At 34.4% G+C, this 20,979-nt stretch overlaps 1 protein-coding gene and 1 non-coding gene across 2 annotated transcripts; one reads left to right on the top strand and one right to left on the bottom strand.

Annotated features, from left to right (window-relative positions):
• The first annotated feature begins 1,401 nt into the window (after positions 1-1,401).
• On the top strand, positions 1,402-19,986 carry LOC144848863 (PR domain zinc finger protein 1-like). Its single transcript, XM_078705803.1, has 5 exons — positions 1,402-1,535; positions 13,726-13,938; positions 15,299-15,418; positions 16,708-16,957; positions 17,159-19,986. The coding sequence occupies exons 1-5, from the start codon at positions 1,473-1,475 to the stop codon at positions 18,526-18,528; spliced, it is 2,016 nt and encodes a 671-aa protein (XP_078561929.1). The 5' UTR covers positions 1,402-1,472; the 3' UTR covers positions 18,529-19,986.
• Positions 15,023-15,095, bottom strand: Trnat-agu (transfer RNA threonine (anticodon AGU)). Its single transcript has one exon. It is a non-coding gene; the product is annotated as a tRNA-Thr (tRNA).
• Positions 19,987-20,979: the final 993 nt, after the last annotated feature.

The following is a 20,979-nucleotide window of genomic DNA, read 5'->3' as shown; positions in this document are numbered from 1 at the left end:
GTATATTGAAAGTGTTAGTCGACCCCAATATGGACATCCCACCAAAAGATAATATAAGACCACTCTTCCTTTTTTCAATCATAAAAATACCATTCCGGACGCCATTAAAAATAATACTTACTCATGTGACGTTTTATTATCACCTTTTAACGCTCATGAACTTGTACCGACGAGACAATTCAAGTATGTGTTTCTCTTCATAGAGATACTATTAACAACTAACAGGCAACGGCGAAGTGGGGCGATCAGAAGTCGTCGTATAATTAGGCCTATTAAATATTATTAGTAGAAGAACCACATAAATCAATTTTTAAAAAGATTACAATAGCCTTCTCCTATTAGTTGAATAAAATGAATAATTTCATGGTAAAAGTCTTAAATTATATTTCACAAACGGAGAACGTTTAAATGCATAGATAACAATGTCTACTACCAGTGTTACTGCTGTGTTATATAAGATATAGTATTACTATTAGTGTTACAGTTATATCTAAGGAGAGCGTTACTGTAGCGCTTCATAGATATATAGTGTTACTATCATGTGTTAATGCTGTGTTATATTTATTCGTATTAGTGTTACTGTTATCTAGGTATTAGTGTTCTGTTATATATCTAGGTATTAGTGTTACTGTTATAGGTATTAGTGTTCTGTTATATATCTAGGTATTAGTGTTACTGCTATATATCTAGGTATTAGTGTTACTGTTATATATCTAGGTATTAGTGTTACTGTTATATATTTAGGTATTAGTGTTACTGTTATATATCTAGGTATTAGTGTTACTGTTATATATTTAGGTATTAGTGTTACTGTTATATATCTAGGTATTAGTGTTACTGTTATATATCTAGGTATTAGTGTTACTGTTATATATCTAGGTATTAGTGTTACTGATATACTGTATATCTAGGTATTAGTGTTACTGATATACTGTATATCTAGGTATTAGTGTTACTGCTATACTGTATATCTAAGGATTAGTGTTACTGATATACTGTATATCTAGGTATTAGTGTTACTGTTATATATCTAGGTATTAGTGTTACTGATATACTGTATATCTAGGAATTAGTGTTACTGTTATATATATCTAGGTACAGTATTAGTGTTACTGTATTATTATTATTATTATTATTATTATTATTATTAAGAATGGTCTCTCTTAATAATGCTGGCTCCCTTTGACAACAGCTGTGTGAATATAGCGCTCTATTAGTTCATATAATATCTGATGGTATTTCTAGGAACCTCCCAATTGCTGCCAACCATTAACGGACACCAATTGAACGGAAAGGATTTCGTCATGCAAGGAAGGTAAAACGTTTCAGCGAAATGTTTTCTTGTAAGTTGTTAATATACGCACACACACAATCATCACCACCACATTCATATCCAAGATTTTGACGAGAACAGACTAACACATACAATAAATCATAAAAGAATAATAAGTGATTTTGCAGTTTGGAACGATATGCGTCTGTATATTCCAAGGAAGCCCACGAAATTACACTCACCTCCCGCCTTGCATGGAACGGTAAGAAAAATAGTATTCGAAATTATTTTTATTTTAATTAATTACCAAATTTACAAAAAAAAAATATTAAATTAAAAATTTTGTTTGTTTGTTTTTATAACAAGAAAAATGTTTGATTTCGTTTGTATTCAAGTTGATTAATATTAATTATTAGTAAGATGCATTTACTTCGCTCTAATATTTTTTCCTCATCTAAAAATTAATTAATTATCTTTCAATATCAATTACTATTAGAAGAAGCATTTTGTCTAATTGTAATACCTGTAATAATAATAATTATTAATTAATTTATTATTAATATCAAACTTTATGCGCATTCAGGTAAATTCTTACTTATACTTATCTTTTTATTTTCTCACTTCTGGTTTAATTTTTCTTTTCATCTTTAAATTTTATGAAAAGCATTATTAATATTACACATTTTGGAAATACGTATCCCGGTATCTTTACTGTAGGTTCAACATACTGTACAGTATTGATCAACGGTGCCAATTAATCCATTTTATTTAAATATGTTTTCAGTTGATTTATAATAAAATAGTAATACTGAAAAAACTGTAGTATTTAAAATTGAGGTTTGAAAATTGATGAATATATCAGTTAAGCGCTTTTTGGTTGTTTGTGTTAAAGATGTATTGTCCCCCTGAAAAATAATTCTTAAACTTTTTTTTTTAATATGCCATTTTAATTTCACCTAATAGTTATCCACTTTGAATTGAAAAATTGGGACTAACCAAAATTTATTACCTGAAAAAAACCTATAATTTGAAGCATGAAGGTATAAAAATATACTTTCATGTTTTTTTTTTGGTTGAATTTAACCATTTATTATGTTATAAGTGAAAACATTATAATTTTTCTTTTTTAACGGAAGGGATTGACTTTAGGCCTATTAAAACTACAAAATAACCTATTCAAAGTCTGATTTAATTAATATTCATTTTTCATGTTTTTGGGGACAATACATCTTCAAAAGGTGGAATGCTCAAAACAAATTAATAATAAGTGTTACTGTTATATTAATTAGCTTAAACAAGGTAGGCCTACCTTGAACTTGACATGAAAAGATGCGGCTCGTTTAATACAAAACTTTCGTCGAAATCTAGTGTACTATTTTAAGACCTTTCGCCAAGGCTTACGGCTTATTGTATTAATCACCTTAAACTAGTCTGACAGTGAAAGATGGACCCGGTATTATAACCTTCATTGGCTTCTTCATTATCTAAACACTATCCATTTTGTTGTATATTAAAACATCGTGTGTTTTTCCCTCAAATAGATTTAATTCCTTAGATTTAAACCACGAATTATAAAAATTATTATGTAAATATGTGTTTTTTTTATTTGATTTTGTTTTTTCTATTTTGAGTTCCACTGATACACCGCACCATTTTGTTGTATTATATTAAAACATCGTGTGTTTTTCCCTCAATAGAATTAAATTCCTTTGATTTAAACCACAAACAAAAACTACAGAAAATGATTATGTAAATATCTTTAGTTAGGCCCATGTTTTTTTTTGTTAAAGATGTATTTTCCCCCCCAAAAAAGTTTAAATAGACCATTTTGCAGTTTTAATAAAGTTATTTACGTCTTAAAAAAAAAGAAATTTAATTTATTATTAATTTATTTCACTTATAAAAAGACAAAAGAAACGGTTAATTTTAACCAAAACCATTGTCTGAGAGACACAAGAAGTAATTTTTTTTTTGATCCAGTTTTTGGTCAAAGTGAATAACTATTAGGCCTACATGACATTAAAGGGCATATCCAACAAAAAATGTGAAAAAAAAAAATTTTAGGGGAACAATATATCTTTTACTTTTCTATTTTGAGTTCCACTGATAAACCGCGCCGGCCTAACTATAAAACAATTTTAATCATCTGTTTTGTAATACCGAAGGATGTTTTGTCTTATTATTAAGTATATTTGTAGCTTTACGCTTCTATTCAATTTAACATTACCATCATGATGTATCTATCGGACATTACAGTAAATAATAATATATATCACGTATTACTATTTTTACAGTACATAGTATGTTTAAGCCGGAGACGAACGATTTATAACAATAGTTGGTGATTAGGCTAATCGATATAGCGGAAGAAAAGTTACCGTTACAAACTAATAATACAAAATCGATAATGAATCTTGTTTGCGAAGAGGAGGAAAAGACTTAATTTTAACCTCTTGTGCGCACAAATCCAATAAGACATATCGACTTTACGTTGTAGGTAATCGAAGAGCGGTGTATATTCGCCCTTCGACGGTCTTATTATGAAGTTGAATCGCTCCGTTTTCGATGACAACTTTACTTATCTTTACAAGGACAGTCCTTTCTCTCTTTTGGCTTAGCTACAACCATGAATTTGTCCAGCCATGGCCACTCTCATTAATTATTTGCGAAGGACATTAGAAATTTAAAAATGTTTGGTGATTAGAATATGAATACGTTTGAACTTGAATTGAAAGCGTCGACACCTGGGTACAGTTAGTGATTTTGAGAAGGTAGGTTAGTTAGTAGAAAGGAAAAGTCGACCGAAGGAGCGGGTAAACGGATTTCGGATACGTTAGCAACTTTTTATTAGAAAACAACGTAGGTACTGATTTTTTTTTATACTCACAAACATAATTGATGGTTTTGGGGTAAGCATTCTACTCACAACGATAAGTGCATGTTTATTCTTTGTTGTAAAACCAATTACGAAACGTTAAAATATTTTACGCGCGCGTGCAAAAAGTGAATATGCACGCGTTCACTTTGCAGTGCCACGATACTATGATCTTTACTTTATTTAACACGAAACGCACAGTGAATTTGCTATTTAATTGTATAATGTGATTTATTATTTTGATGCTCCTTTTTTATGCTGATTTTAACGATTTTTTTTCGCGTTATGATCAGTTTTTAAAATAATAAGAGTATTATTAAATTAATCAATAATTTTAGTGTACACACAATGATAAGTGTCTTAACACATTGTTTCAGCTTAAACAAAAATCATGCTGGATAGTGTAATGATGTAGTGTTATGATCGGTGCAAGAAAAGAGTATATCAATTTTGTAGTAATGTGTATGTTTTTAAAGTGTCGCAAACAAGGTATATATAAATATACTAACAAATGTGCCGGATACGCTTTACTCCTTTCCTTTATTCCTTTGTTTACTCTGAAGTATTATTAAGTAAAATTAGTTTCTAATTTTGAATAACAATAACAACAATGCTCTAATGAAAGGGATTTATAGAATCCCATAAGGTTACAATCATTGGAAGGCCCTTTCCCTTTAGAAGGATTGCCATTAAGGTTATGCAGATGAATTACATAGTAGCGTTTTGTTGTTTATAAATAATTTAAACCGACTGTTCTGAGAAATGTAACCGCCCGGATAATTCATTACTGGTTGCTATCCCATGCCTAAAAAAAGTGCGTACAATTTATGATACATGAAAAATTCAGGCCTATCAATAATTAGTAAATTAAAGGCGAATATTATTTATCCAAAGCCTACAAAGCGAACATGTATTCATGTATCATAAATTGTACGCACTAAAACAAAATCGGGACGTTGTTTATAACTCACAATTAATTACAAGAAATATAAAATAGTAAAAAAGTAAATTCGTACATGCATATTATATAGGCTAATAGTAGTATACTTTGCATTAACTTTTAATAATTTCTTGTCATGAAAACTGTAACCATTTCTTAATAAATGCTTTAAAGCAGTGGATTTAATGACAGGGTATTCGTGAAAAAGTTGTTTAAAGATAAAAAATAAAGATTAATTAATTAAATCAGACTTAGAATAGGTTATTTTGTAGTTTTAATAAAGTTAATCACTCCTGTAGGAAAATAAACCGAAAAAATAATATTTTCACTTATAAAATGACAAAATAAATGGTTAAATTCAACCAAAAATCCATTGGCTGGCAGCCAATTTCACTATTGTTTTCTTTAAATTACAGTTTTTCAGGAAAATACATTTTTTTGGGATCTAATTTTTGGTCAAAGTGGATAACTATTATGTAACATTAAAATGCCATATTCAACAGAAAAATGTTTAATAATTATATTTTCAGGGGACAATACATCTTTAAAACTATCTCTAAAATAGTTTTCAGATTTTATTCGTATCTTTGTGTTCTTAATTAAGATGAACTTAGTTGCCACGGAGACTGATAATTAGCAACAAAGCACTTGTAATTAAGTCCAGTTTGCAGACCTTGGATACACACCTAAGAAACTAAAAAACAAACACGATATAACATGAACTTGATGTGGGGAAGGACAACACTCAGCCGGCTATTCACATTCAAACAAACGATACATGTTGAAAATTACACCGGTTCAAATGACCTCGTAGCAGCGCCTTACTTCGGTCAGGGAGATGTAAATAGGCCTACAATTTCAAAGCCCATCATCAGTTACACTATTACGGAAGTGCAACGAAGCGTGACGCGCGCGCGTACTACACTTGATAATTAACATATGCATGTTTGTACGCGCCGCCGCGTGGTGATGTCAATGACGAATTGTTATAAAACACATCTCCAGGTGCGCTATTTTAATTGGCAACTAAATGTTGACAATACTTTATATTTGTATATCGCGGCAAATAGAGAAGCCATTGTTTAAAAAAAAGTATCAGAAAGTAAGAACCTTGTACGTGTTTTTAGTACGCATGTCCTGGATATTTAACAATAGGCAGTCTGGACAAAGAGAATAATGTCCATTTGTTTCAACAGCATCTTCAAGACTTGAATCAATACTAGAATATCCATGGTCATTTTTCATGGCTACACACACAAGAAAGGTGGTATTGTTTCCATTGCTCTGTGTGCATTCGATTCGTACACAAACAAAATAAAGGCTCGCAGTTTGCCCACCATTATTGTGAAGCAAGGATTGTGCGTTCAATAACAGTTTAAAACACCTAGAATTTGTTAACGATTTCCTATTATTTTAACAACACGGCGCCGTCTTCCGTTTCGTGAAACGGAATATACCGCGCCGTTCGCGTTTACTATTATGTTATTGTTACAATTGTCCCGTTTTAGTATACCGCGCGCCATCGCGTTTACCATTATGTAACGCTTGTCCCGTTTTTGATAAATTCGAAACAAGCGATCTGTTTACATAACAAGATATTAAAACAATACAACCGTTGGAGATTGTTTATGTTTACTGCGCATGACTTTTCAAACAATTAGCCAATCCGCAACGATACCGGATACATCCCAGTGTAAAGTGTGTTTATCCATCTGCGAATGCATACGTCTGTTAATAGATGCTTTCTTTGTGAACCTTGACCTTCGAAATAGTAATCACATGCTTAAAGTTGTGCTTTTATTAAAATCTGTGATTTTGTGTGTTTTCCTTTCACTATTTCCCTGTAGTTTATCAAGGATGCTAGAAAAATGGTAGAAGGCCGAGCACACCAAGAGCTCTTGGCAAAGACCTTGCCGTTGAGTACATGCTTATAGGCCTAATTCATTTCTCGCCGCATCAACTTTGTTACTCACATCAACGGAAGACTTTTAGGCCGTAGCGAAAGACTAGGCTAGGCCTAGGCCAAACTCGCGAGGGTCCTCCTAAATACCAAGACCTACCAGGAACTAACAAGACCTGTCAATTTAAAGTGTTAATTTAACGAAATATGATATATATAGATTTCTAATAGCATTTCCAACAATAAAACCTCAATTTTAGCGCCATATAGACACCAAACAAGCTTCGACAAGCTTCGCGTTCGAGAAACGAACTGAGTTGATGCATACATTGCGTCACAAATGTTCGTATTGCGTCAACTAAAGGTCTTGGTAGGTCATACTAGTTGCTTGTCGATTATTTAACATTTTTGGTGTCTATATGGCGCTAAAATTGAGGTTTTATTGTTGGAAATGCTATTAGAAGTATATATATATATATATATATATATATCATATTTCGTTAAATATAACACTTTAAATTGACAGGTCTTGGTAGGTTGGTAGGTCTTGGTATTTAGGAGACCCACTCGCGATGCTTCAAACAATTTGCGGAAAGTAAAACGATTGGGAGTGATGGCGCGCTTATTCGAGTAGGCCTACAAAGCGAGCATACAATACATATTTATTTTTCTTTGATTGATAAAAACAAAAATAAATGAAATAAATAGATAGGATCAAATCGAACAAAAAAGGACCTCAAATTGTATACGGATAGATAAGAAAAGAGTTAAGAACAAGCTGAGGTTCAAACTAATTAGACCTGGTAGGCCTGGTTAAAATAACTGGTTTTCTATTCTTAAGCTCTGTCTACACTATCAAACTAGTTTGAACAAATAAAAAAGTGTGATATGCCCAAATATGGTAGTAATATGACATCATAATCATGTCCATATATGGGCACATCACATTTTTATGTCGCATAGAGTTTGATAGTGTAGACAGAGCTTCATACACAGGTTCATGTTAAAATCGATAAATATGTTATTATAGACCTAATTACAGTTACTGTGTAGGCCCACTTAACCGACATTAACATATCAAAGGTCCTGAGTAACGAAACACATATCAGTCGTTTGTGTAATTTTGAATTTACCAGAGATTAAATTATTATTAGGTTACTTTAGGTAGGTCTATGATAGTGAAAATTCATTATCATTATTAAGGTCAAGTGTTAATAAGAATCTGTTTATAAGGGACTTTCCCCCATTAATAAACAAATACAGGACCATCATTGCAAACAGCAACCTTATCTTCTACGACCGGGAGTAAAATGTACTATACTAGGTAAGAGTTCGTTAGACATTAACAGGCCCTATACCTATTAAACATTTCATGTTCATTCAACGGAAGTGTGCGTGAAACGCTGAGAAACTTGACCAGTATGCTGTGCGAATGTCCTTGCGTTGCGTCCTAGTGTGAACCAATATTTAGGTTGCGCGTACCTTTCTGCATTGCGTCCGTGTGTGAACCAAGTTTATATAGCACAGTGAATTGCGCAATCGATGTTAATCAGTTTCTTTTCCCAACATTAAAACCTCTTACAGAACAGAACGCATATAATTTAAATACTATAACTACTAATACACATTGCTTGGAGATTGAAACTGCGTAACTGATATATTTTATATTTCAATAACACCAGTTTGAAAAACACTTTCCGCATCAACAAGTTTACAACCTCATCATTGTGACGTCACGTATCGAACAACATGTTAGGCCTACGGCAAGTGTTTGTTATACCTGCATTGTTATGAGATAATAGACCTAAATATAATAGGCCTATAGGTCTAAACAAACACAAAAAGAGATACGATAAACTCTACTTTTATCAAATAGACAATAGATAAAGCATGGCATTGAACTATGAGTATAGACACCTAGTCCCAACAGTGTCCCCTTAATAGGGGTTATCCGTGTTAGGGACTTTACGAAACACGACGGTGCTCATGAATAATTTATGCATGAGCTTTAACAAAGTGGGCGGAGCTTAGCGTGAAATTCCGTCGTCTTTAACTTGTTGAGAACGATACAGTTGCGATTTTCCTGTTTAGTGAGAACGACTAGAAATAATGTATATATAACCTTAAATATACAGTTCAAATTACACTTCAACGTGGAATTTTCAAAACTCTAAATAATATTTGAACTTCTAATTTAATTGTTTATTGAAATAACATTTTTATTGGGTTAAAATGGCTGTGTTGAAAGCGGCGTTTGAATGCGAGGCCCTAGCTGGGTTAGGCCTATGCTGTATCACCAGAGCCAAGCGATTCAGAAGAGCCCGTGCCGTGAGACAGGGGAGGGAGAGAGATACTGCCGATCGTCGTCCTCCCCTAACCTATTCATTTCACAGACGAAAAGGGGTATCCTAATAGACCTACCTAATAGGCCTATAGGTCTAAGCAAACAAAAAATAGATACGATAAACTCTACTTTTATCAAATAGATAAATGGCATTGAAATATCGAGTAGGCCTATAGACCTCGACGGTCCCAAAAGTGTCCCCTTAATAGGGGTGATTCCTGAGAAGAGGTTAGTCGTAGTTTTATACGACATTCATTCACGAGAAGGGGTACCCCTGAAGGGGTGGGGATGCCTCAGAAGAGGGGTTCTACTGTATCATAAAAAGGGATCATTGGTACAAAGTAACCTTATATTTTATCTCGGCTGAACCCTTTCACTGATTTAATTAATCTGTAAATTGATAACTATGGGCCTCCTGTAAGTAAAAGGACTTTACACCGATGAGCTTTTGTTGGTGCAGAAAGCGAAGTTGATGTTTAACTTTTGGCAAACATTGAAACAGTTTTATTAAGATTAGTTGGATTTTTAGTGTAAATATTTTAATTGCGAAGATTTCAGAGTTTTCGATAACTGTAAGAAATCAGCTCTGACAGAAAACGATTCAGTTATGATAAAAGACGGTAGGATTATATCATCAACTTTGGGACCTTTTTCGTCTTTCGGTCGCTCAGCCTACAAAAAGGTAATTAAAAGTTCATCCATTTCAATCTTTAGCCTAGGCCTAAATGCAATTATTTCCGGTGTGTTGATGTATTTGTTAGGCCAATATCAACGGAAATTGTTATACCTTGGAATGTATAATGTTCTTTGTGATATACCTTCACTTTATACAGATTTCTTTTAAAATGTAGCAGCGCAAATTCTCATGTTTGATGACAGTAATAAAACAAACTAAATAACAACACCTGTAGATAGTAATAATAATACACTTTTTTTAACCGCCATACTAGCAGACGCGCCTTTTTAAAAAAGAGAAAGCGAAAATAACTATTGTGATTTTAATATTTTACGGTTCTATGATAACCTGAATAGAATCACGGAGGGTAACCAAGTTTATTATTAACCCCATTGTGACTCGTTTTACTGCCGATTGTATAAGGCCCATTTGATATCTAAAAGTATTGTCTGCTAGATTTTCGGAGAATTCACAGGTATACATTATATTGGCCTATCAGCGTGTAGGCCTATATGATTGGGGCTGTTTGGTGGAAAGCATGAATACGAACGACAACGGTAAATGAATACACTTTTTGCTTTTTTAACTAAACCTTAACACTAATATTATAATATTTTTAGGTAGGTATTATAGCCATCAAGTTTTAAAAGCTGATGGAAAGTGTACAACATTGATTGAATATTTATTAATAAAGGATAATTTACACAGACGACGAGCGGTATCGGTAAAGGGCGTCGCTTGCATGCTCCACGTAGAATCTGAATTATACTATTAGTATAGGCCCTATCTATCCTGGAATCCGCTCAACACGACGTCCGTCCGCTCCGCGTTAACTAAGCGGCACTTGAGATTATTTTCGACGGCACTGTATTTCCACATTGTGACAATATTTCTTCATTATCATAGGCAAATTGCATGTGTACAGTATCACATGTGACGCTTGTATCATGGAAAGGGCTAAGAGTGACTATTTACTCTAAACGATCCACGTAAATGTAAATGTGTTTCCGCACACACAACCGAAATTAGTGATTCATACCATATATTTTAAATTTATATAATTATTATTTAAAATGAAGATGCGGGTGTGTGGATGGTGGTCAAAATGAACACGATACTATTGGTTATCGGTTGCCAAAAACAACAGTGGTGAGATGAAGGGGGTAAAAATTAACTGATTGCAACAACATAAAGTGCAATAGTTTCAGATTAGACTGACAGGCCAGAAAGGTACCCTGGAATGTTGCCACCACTCGCGGCCGCTACCCACTCACCCCGGCCTAGCTTTCGGCACCGGCCGATTTTTATCTTCAGCCACCCGACCTCTGACCTCATTTTCCACCCGGTGTATCATTTGCCACCTACGCCAGCAGGCCTGTTGCCACCCGGCCTCTTTCCATCCTCTTGCCACCAGGCATTTTGTCACCCCACCTTTGGCGAACATGTCACATGTCTCATCATCTTAGATATAAATAGTTCTTCTTTTCCTCGAAAAACGTTTGTCGAACTTTTAGATAATAAAATGTTAAAATGTCAATAGACATTTTAACATTTAAATAGACATTGTAAACATTTACGCTTTGACTTTCAATAGTCAGAAGCACCAAAAAACAAGTTTTATGTAATACGTTTATATAACTAATTTATATAATAATCCAGTGTTAAACTTGTTATTATTTTAACATATAATGTTATAGAAGAATTGATGTTTAATCTCTCATAGCCGTCCAAGTGTTCGTTATAGCACGATATTTAAAAGCCAGTTCATTTTAAACTAGGCCTTGTTATTGTTAGAACAATGGTGTAAGTAGTTTTATACAGACAGACAGTAAGAAACTCTATTTCTGGAGGCTTTTTCAAATTGAATAAGACAGGGACAGTACTAGGCTACAGATAAGGTGTTGAGGGCTGGAAACAACCGGTAACACCCGGAAACAACCGGTTACACTCGGCAACATTCGTAAATAACCGGTTACACTGGGCAACAACCGGTAACTCCCGGAAACATCGATAACATCCGGTAACACCCAGAAACATACAGGAAAAAAGGAAGCAACCGGTTACACTCGGCAACATTCGTTAACACCCGGAAACAACCGGTTACACTCGGCAACACTAGGTAACACCCGGAAACAACCGGTTACACTCGGCAACATTCGGTAACACCTGGAAACAACCGGTTACACTCAGCAACATTCGGTAACACCCGGAAACAACCGGTTACACTCGGCAACATTCGGTAACACCCGGTTACACTCGGCAACATTTGGTAACACCCGGAAACAACCGGTTACACTCGGCAGCATCCGGTACCACCTGGAAACAACCGGAGCAACCGGAAACAACGATAAAGGAGCCTGTAGAAGTAGAATTTTGTATAAACAATACATTTCTTGACCATTTAATCGCCGCCAATTACTCTTATTTTGTAACTTCAGACGCATCAATTAATGTTTTTATTTGTAACCCTAGGCCTAAAAATATTTCTTAAAACATTTTTTGTTGAATATTCCATTTTAATGTAACATAATAGTTATCCACTTTGACCAAAAATTGGATCGAAAAAAAATGTATTTACCTGAAAAAAATGTAATTTAAAGCAAAAAATGGTCAAATTGGCTGCCAGACAATGGATTTTTAATAACTGTAACATATATTTTGTCATTTTATAAGTGAAAACATGATTTTTTTTCTATTGATTAAAACTACAAAATAACATATTCAAAGTCTGATTTAATTAATCTTCATTTTTCATGTTTTATCTTCAATAAAAAAAAAAGAAGATAAAAATAAGAATGCAACAAATCATGTATTCTAAATAAAATGAAGTTGTTTTAACTTCAAGTTTGTGAATTTGCTTTTAATTTTACTGGAAAAACAAGTTTTACCCTTAACAACAATACGAGTGATTATCATCCTACTATAACCACCTTTACAAAGCACACCCACGGACTTGGAATGTCGGTTCAGTTGAAATTGTGGCCTCTGTTAGGCCTAAACTGAATAATAGGCTTTTGTAATAGGATTTGTAATCAATTTTAAAACGACAGCATCTAATAATATATTCACATTGTAACAACACTCCCACGTGTGTTCAGGCTAACTTATGTAAGCCTAATCTCATTTTGCAGTAACAATTCATTTTTAATAACACTTTTTGGAAGAGTAGGCCTATTAGTTGAAAGGGTAGCTCCGGGTAAACTGTATGTTGTTTATTATAAAATAACATCGCTTATTTTTCATCAGTGGTAAAAGCAGAACTAGCATCGTGAAATAATAAAAGGTCGTGTGTCACAGGACTTTTTCATAATGTTATACCATAGAGGTATTATACCTCCATGGTTATACTTTAATTTTACTGATGTTTAGTGACACTACAGTACACTAATTGAGCAACACTAATAGAAATAAGACCTACTGTGTAATATTGATTGTTTTTTAAAATTAACCTCAGAACAAAGCCATATACATGGCTGCATTCGCGTGCGCAAATTTGAGTTAGTAGTTACCGACCGACCGACCAACCGACCGACCGACATAGTGAGCTGACTTAAATTGTCAATTTTGGTGAATTTTCTGTCTTATTAGTAGCAACCTTATATAACGACGCTCATTCAGCTTCAATCGGAACATTTTGAATACAATTTATAGGAAGTGCATTACACAGCCCTATTATAATGATTTTAATAACTCAAAATTCATCTTTTTGTACTGTAGACTCTACATACTCCCATAGAAGACCGACTGAAAAGTAAAGTCAATATGGGAGCAGATGAAAGTGAGCGGAGCCGTCTGGCAGAAGAAGACTACCAAAAGTTATGCGTGTACATGGTTAAAGATCGGACTACTGACCACGCAAATGGTCAAGATTTATCGATCTCTTCACTCCCTCCAAATCTTGTTTTCAAACATGTTGATACAGAATACGAGGTAGGCTTATACTGTACTGTATTGGTTGTTGCAAAAGCTTGGTTTACACTAGGGCACACGAAGGATGAAGTGAAAGTAGTTTGACCAATCACGACGCAATCATACAAACTGTCCCTTTGTAATTGGTCAGCTTACATGGGTTGCGCTTACCGGTACGTCCTTGCTTCGTCGAGTGGAATCTATAAGCCTAGGCTAAATAAATGACAACCAATAGCATGAAATTACCGCGCACGTACACTAACAGCTACGATCATCGTAGTTTGAACGCGCGCGTACACTAACAGCTATGATCATCGTAGATTGAACGCGCGCGTAATGCATAGCTTAATTGACTGCTACTCGTGTAAACTATGATGGAATCGTACAAGCGCTTCACAAAAGAAAGTAAAATCATTAAAATACAATTACAATAGCGAACGTACGACCGGGGGTTGAAAGTTATTGAATCATGCTTGAAAAACTTAGGCCTACGGATTATTTAACAATGCGGCTTTAAGTTCATGCACTATCAATTATGTATCGGTATAGAAATGGTTACGGTTGTACCAACAACAATAACGTATTGATCTGATTCGGCAGTCTGATAAACGGTAAAAGGTCTAGCGAGTTGCTATCCTTGGTTTCCATTTTGAAAGTATTCTGGTGGTATACGACACCAAATCAGTACTAGCGCGAGGCTGTCAACGTTTGACAATTCAACAGTCACATTATCCAAGTATTACATCCCTTTTCTAAGTATCTAACACAATCTTAACTTCCTTTATCGTCACTGAATAACTATGAGTAGTAGACCTATTTTATAGGAATAACATATTAATACAATGCCTTTAAATAAATTCAAAGACAAATTACGGTAGGCCTACGTGGAAATACATTACGCGTAGCCGTGGGTTAACGAAAATGTTAGCGAAACAACTGTAAACAAAATTAAAATTGTAAATCTTTCGGGAAAAAAACGCTTTATGACTAGGCCTACAGTTCTACCAATATCTAACCAAGAGTGTTGTCTAGTCTATGTTAGATGTTTTTGCCCTACTCTGACGTAATTTGTACTTTATACTAAGTATAACAAAATTCGCAAGTAGTTCTCGGGTGGGACTCGAACCCACGACCTCCAGATCACTAGCCTGGCGTTCATACCTCTAGACCACCGAGAAATTACGTCAGAGTAGGGCAAAAAACATCTAATTACTCAACTCCCTGACGCAAAAACTACAATTACAATCTAGTCTATGTTGTTATTCCACCAGTCAGCGTTTTAAAGTATACATGAAACGTCATTATATGTAAGTTTTTTATCAACATTAAGTTAATCGCCGTCTAGAACATAGACTATATCTAATCAATCTTTCGTTCACAGACAATCGGCGTGTTCAGTAAAGACTATATCCCAACGGGGACACGGTTTGGTCCACTTACCGGCCAGATCTACCGACCAGAAGAGGTTCCAAATGATGCTGAGATTGCCTATTTTTGGAGGGTAAGTTTAGTTATGAATAACAATGTACATAAGGCACGTTTTTGTTCATTCACCACACATAAAAGTATTATGAAGAAAAACCTCAACCGCCGACGACACAGAATAAAATCCCACAATTAATTAACTACCTTCCAGTATGGGGCGCCATAAGCTGCAACAAAAGTGTACAAATACGTTTTAAAATTACAAACATGCAATTTACAAATACCAACATTTTCCATTATCCTCCATGTTTTTTTGTTATGTAGACTGATTGAAAATAAACTAAAATAAAGTTTCCTCTTTTTAAATCGATAAACTTCATAAAATATAAAAACTTTGTTTCTTTCTCATTGGTAGGCTTTATAAAATTATTGTTGGCTTATACATTTTGTTCCAACTAGAACGCAACGCAAGGAAGTATAAATAAGCGCAATGTAAGCGAATTGATTGAGGATGTGGAGAGTTTGAATCGTCAGTCTATACCTTACGCGTACATAATGCCATCATACACGTTCAGGGAAATTGCCGAATGCTTTCACACATATATTCACTGCACCTATAATTATCTCGAATCTGCAGACAATTTTATTCTTGTTTTAGTAAACAACCGCCAACGGAAAGATGTGGCATTATGCGTTCTCAGAAGACTTTATTATTTAATGTTGTGGTTGTTATAATATACTTTGAACAGTTTCCTTATTGGTATCCTATTCCCAGGGTATCATTTCCCGAAAGCCTTACCTGATATTTTCACTTCTTAAAATGTGTACGATCAACCTACTTCCGCTAATCAAAGTATTCAGAAACCAGTGCATTATTCCGACCACTTTTACCCTGTTCCGTTCAACTTGATTTACCTTAGTTAAACGTATAAACAGTGGCGTAACGGCTATGAGCGCTCACTGGCTAAACCCAGGGGCCCCGGATCTTATGGGGCCACCTGAGCAGTGTCCAGAGGAAAAACAGGCATTAAAATATGTTAAAAGGCTAAAAACACCCGAGGGCCACTTGGTTTCTAAGCCAGGGGGCCTCAGGCCTCTGCGTTACGCCACTGAGGCCTCTCTATTTTATCTGCTGGTTTCCTTACAATATAACCAAGCTATTTTTTTGTTTAGTGGATGATGTCAAGACACTATAATGAGGTTTTTTGTGACGCTCTGTTACTTATTTTCTGATCTTCAGAATTGTTCTTAAGCACTCTTGGGACGAGTTAAGCTTGCGCTTGTCTGCTCTTTATAATTAAAATTAAGTAGTTTCCATTATTATCCTTTAACTAATATATGCAAAATCATCTCCTTATTTTTCAGGTATACAACGGAACTACGTTGATCCATTTTATAGACGGGTTCGATACAGCAAAGAGCAACTGGATGCGTCACGTGCAGCCAGCTCCAGGCATGACCCACCTGCAGAACGTTGTCGCTTGCCAACATGGAACTGAAATCTTCTTCTACACCACTCGTTGCATTTTAGAAGGAGAGCAACTTTTCGTCTGGTATTGTCGAGAATTCAGCGAACGATTGAAATGGAAAATTCAGAGCCCTCTGAACTCTAATGGTAGGCACATTAATACTATTTATATGCGTGTATTCTCGCTATTTGATTGGTTTATTTCGTATCACGTGTCGTGCATTATTTTGAAGGTTTATTGCACGCTTATGTTTTGAGAAATAAATTTACGCGGGAGGCTGGTGAATAATGCGCGACCAAAATCCAATCTATGGGGTTAACCTCACTTATTTGTATTCTTTTTAACAGGTAATAACACGAGTTTTGTCGGTAAACCGCTACAAGTTGGAATTGGCAAGAACAACGATTTCGTCGAAGCACTTGATCTTCGTAACCACGTTGAACGTCAGCCTAAACGACCGAACTTTGACACGGCAATATACAATCACTTTAACACTATGAGCCTTACAGATAAACTCACGGGCATTACGTATGGCCATGGCGATTTTACGCCACGCAAGTCCTTCACTACACAAAGAACTTCGCGTGTTTCTTCTCTACCACCGGTTAACATCAAACGCGAACCACTATCACCAATTGCAAAGGCGCGAAGCGTCAGTCCAACGTTTTCCGCAGACTATGTACACCAAATGCAGTTTAATAGCAGAACGAACTTTAGGCCTACTTCACATCACATCAGACAACCAATACCGTACGTCTTGCCACACTTCCCCTCTGCTTATATGCAACAGCAATCAAAGATGTATTTCAACAAAACGCCGGAGGAAATGAGTAGAAACAATCAAAATCTTTACATAGATATCCCTAAAATGATTCCCACTTCTCCAGAGGTCACTCCAGTCCACCAGAGTATTTCAAATAACAAAAGTCCAACTGATTTTCCTGCCAGTCCAGATAAAAATCCAAAAAAGAGATCGAAATGTGTGAATCCATTTTATGGCCACAAGTCGCTACCGTATCCTTTAAGGAAAGAACAGGGCAAGATTGTATACGAATGCAACGTTTGTACAAAAGTATTTGGCCAACTTTCCAATCTTAAAGTTCACTTAAGAGTACATAGTGGCGAGCGACCATTCACATGTGATGTTTGCAGAAAAGGTTTTACACAGTATGCTCACCTGCAGAAGCACAATCTTGTCCACACCGGGGAAAAGCCATTTACTTGTGATCATTGTGGCAAGAGATTCAGCAGCACAAGTAACTTAAAAACACACATGCGTTTACACAGTGGAGAGAAACCGTTCAACTGTTCAAAATGCAACTTAAAATTTACACAGAGAGTGCATCTACATCTACACGATCGGCAGCATGATGGAAATGGTCATAACACCGATGTACACCGTAACAAGTTTAAAGACAGTGACTGTACCATATTGGACCAGAGTCCTGATTACAACCATGAGAGTCAGTTAACAGATTTAGAAGATTCAACCAATCTTGATGACGCGCAGTCTATCACAGAAAGATATTGCTCAGATTCCAAACAATCAATGTACGCTGAAAAATCACGTGATTCAAGTATCGATAGCTTTACGGATCTTGAAGGATCTAATAACTCACCTACGCAAGACATACACGTAAAAGAGTATACTATGTTTGAAGAGAAAGAACACGAAAGTCATGCTTTGCCAAAACCTACCATTCCAACTGAAACATAGCCTATTCCTTCACAATTTATACTTTTTTTATATAATTAAGATTGTATATATAATGTACAGATTAAGATATAATGTAAATATTGAAGACGTTGTTAGAGAATATAAAAGTATAATTCCAGAGTATTATTGGACAAGTATTAGAAAATGGTTTGACCAATATTGAAGCATGTGCAAGGTTCTTCTATCTGTAGAAATTTGTACACCGGAGCGACCCTTTAACTCACTGGTAACTACACTGTGTTTCCTAATTTTGATGACAACTTGGTATTTAAACAACAAAAAACCAATCATTGTCATTCTCAAAAAGACCCTCTAAGTTGGTACCAAATAATGGATTACAACAACGTAGTTAATACATGTTCACTACTATTGTTTCTTTCCATTCCTTTACTTTTTGTAGAATTTATCTATTTTTGAGAGAATTGTACTAAATAATAGATTGAATTGCCGTGTGCATTCTTTATGCAATGTGCACTAGGTCCTATTTGTTTCTAACTATTGATATTTTCAATTGCTTTTTGTAGAACTTTTCTCTTTCTGTAATTTTTGTAATTTGAAAGAAAGGGGAGATTGAATTTATTACTTATTTGATTTGATTTCATTCAAATATTCACACACATCTCTACATCTAACCAGCAGATCTAATGTATATTCAAATTGTACACATATTGCTTTAAAAAAACAAATACAACAATAAAAGAATGGTTCAATTGTGGTTAGTTCGTCTAGCACTCCCACTTTGTAGAAAGGGTTTCCGCCAATTAAAGACTCTCCCACTTCTCAGTCTACTTTTACGTGACCCAGATCAACACCAAGTTTTCCTAAAGTAAAATGATTCTAGATAGTGTGGTCTTTAATAGGGAGGCATGTGATTCCTTTCGTGGCTTTCCACTATCTTGATTCTTCTTTCTTTTTTATGTATAAGTATGGCACGGAATGTGTGCCAAAGTATTTGTATTTGTAATTTAATAAATTCGAATCGCCGGTAAGAACTTAGAACAGGTCACTTGTCCTTTTCTTTTTTTATGTATAAGTATTGCACGGAATGTGTGCCAAGGTATTTGTAATTTAATAAATTCGAATCGCCGTCGAACTTAACCGGTCACTTATCCGTATTTATAATACCAGCATTAATTTTTAAATAACGAATAAGTCGTTTTATTTTCACAGTGTTTGCTTATTTCATCATGTAGTTTGTAAGAAATTGTATTTATATGTGTTAATGAAGGAAATAAATGTTATTTTGATTGATTGATTGATAAGCTATCCAAAAATTACATAATTTGAGATAATATTTAATGGTATCGCTTCATTTTCGATGTGTTTATTTAAACATCAACACCATGGGGGAATAAGAAAGGAATTAGAACTAATGTTATGCTAGGTAATAATGCTTATTGATAATTTTTAAATTAAATAAACATTTGTTGGCAAATCATCAAGATATAAATAAAAGATTGCTGATGTGAAATTTCGTTTGTTTATTTTAAATGATTTTTTATACCCATTTATTTTGGTTTGATTTCAAAGAAATCACCCGATCGATGACTCGGGCGCATTATTTTTTTTATAATCATAATAATTCATTACCTTAATTATTTTCTATTATAAAGAATTGCAAGATAGCTGATCTACTTCCTAAATATACTAAACCTAACCCTCTAAATAATCTCTCTAAACTATTAAAAAGAACTTGTTCTTGAAAGACGTCGAAAACCGAGGGCTCCAGTGTAATAGGTTAAAGCCTTTACCACTACTGTAGACCAAACATTTTTTGGCAAACGTTGTTTACACAAATTATTTAAATCTGTTTCCATCAGAGCCATATATATAAAGAGTTACGACATTGGATTATAGTCACGTGATATGCAGATCAATTTGTGTCAAACTTGTCTCCGTTATTGCATGTAAAGTATAGGAGCAAGAAAATACTTTAAACTTGTTTTTATATTTAAAAAAATGTAATTGCACATTTTACGGTGAAATATCGATGTGCACAGCGTACAGAAGTACTTGCGGCAAAAAATATTGCGCGCGCGTGCGCTAGTACATTATAAAGTTCGATTGATTGATTTTGGAACGAAACATCCCATAACTACGTCCTATCAATAACAATTATGTAATATTTTCAATTCATAATGCATACTTTGATGACTAAATAAAATAATAAAGTGTCGTGGATATATTTGTTAATATATTGAATAGGGTATGAACAATATTAAAATAATAAAGGTAAATTATTACAAATGAAATGATGAACGAGTCTCTGAAAGTTTGTGTCAAAAACACACAGAGAGCCATATACTGTATAAAAAGAGGGGTGAATTTGTGTGTTTTTTGTATTGGTTCATGCTTTGATGTATCCTGACTTGCATGTAGGCCCTAGCATTTATTCTTTTGTTATTATAGACACAATATATAAATGTTACTAAATTAATACCATTAATAAAA

The sequence above is a fragment of the Antedon bifida genome, chromosome 7 (genome assembly GCF_963402885.1).
Source record: "Antedon bifida chromosome 7, ecAntBifi1.1, whole genome shotgun sequence".
Taxonomy (NCBI): domain Eukaryota; kingdom Metazoa; phylum Echinodermata; class Crinoidea; order Comatulida; family Antedonidae; genus Antedon; species Antedon bifida.
The sequence above is the reverse complement of the archived record's forward strand: the minus strand, read 5'-3'. Positions and strand labels throughout refer to the sequence as shown.

Bases quoted from the DNA above. Each gene is read 5' to 3' on its own strand.
- LOC144848863 (XM_078705803.1), top strand. From the start codon at position 1,473: ATGCGTCTGTATATTCCAAGGAAGCCCACGAAATTACACTCACCTCCC. The intron at 13,939-15,298 runs GTAGGCTTATAC...TTTCGTTCACAG, and splicing joins ATGTTGATACAGAATACGAG to ACAATCGGCGTGTTCAGTAA. The intron at 16,958-17,158 runs GTAGGCACATTA...TCTTTTTAACAG, and splicing joins GAGCCCTCTGAACTCTAATG to GTAATAACACGAGTTTTGTC.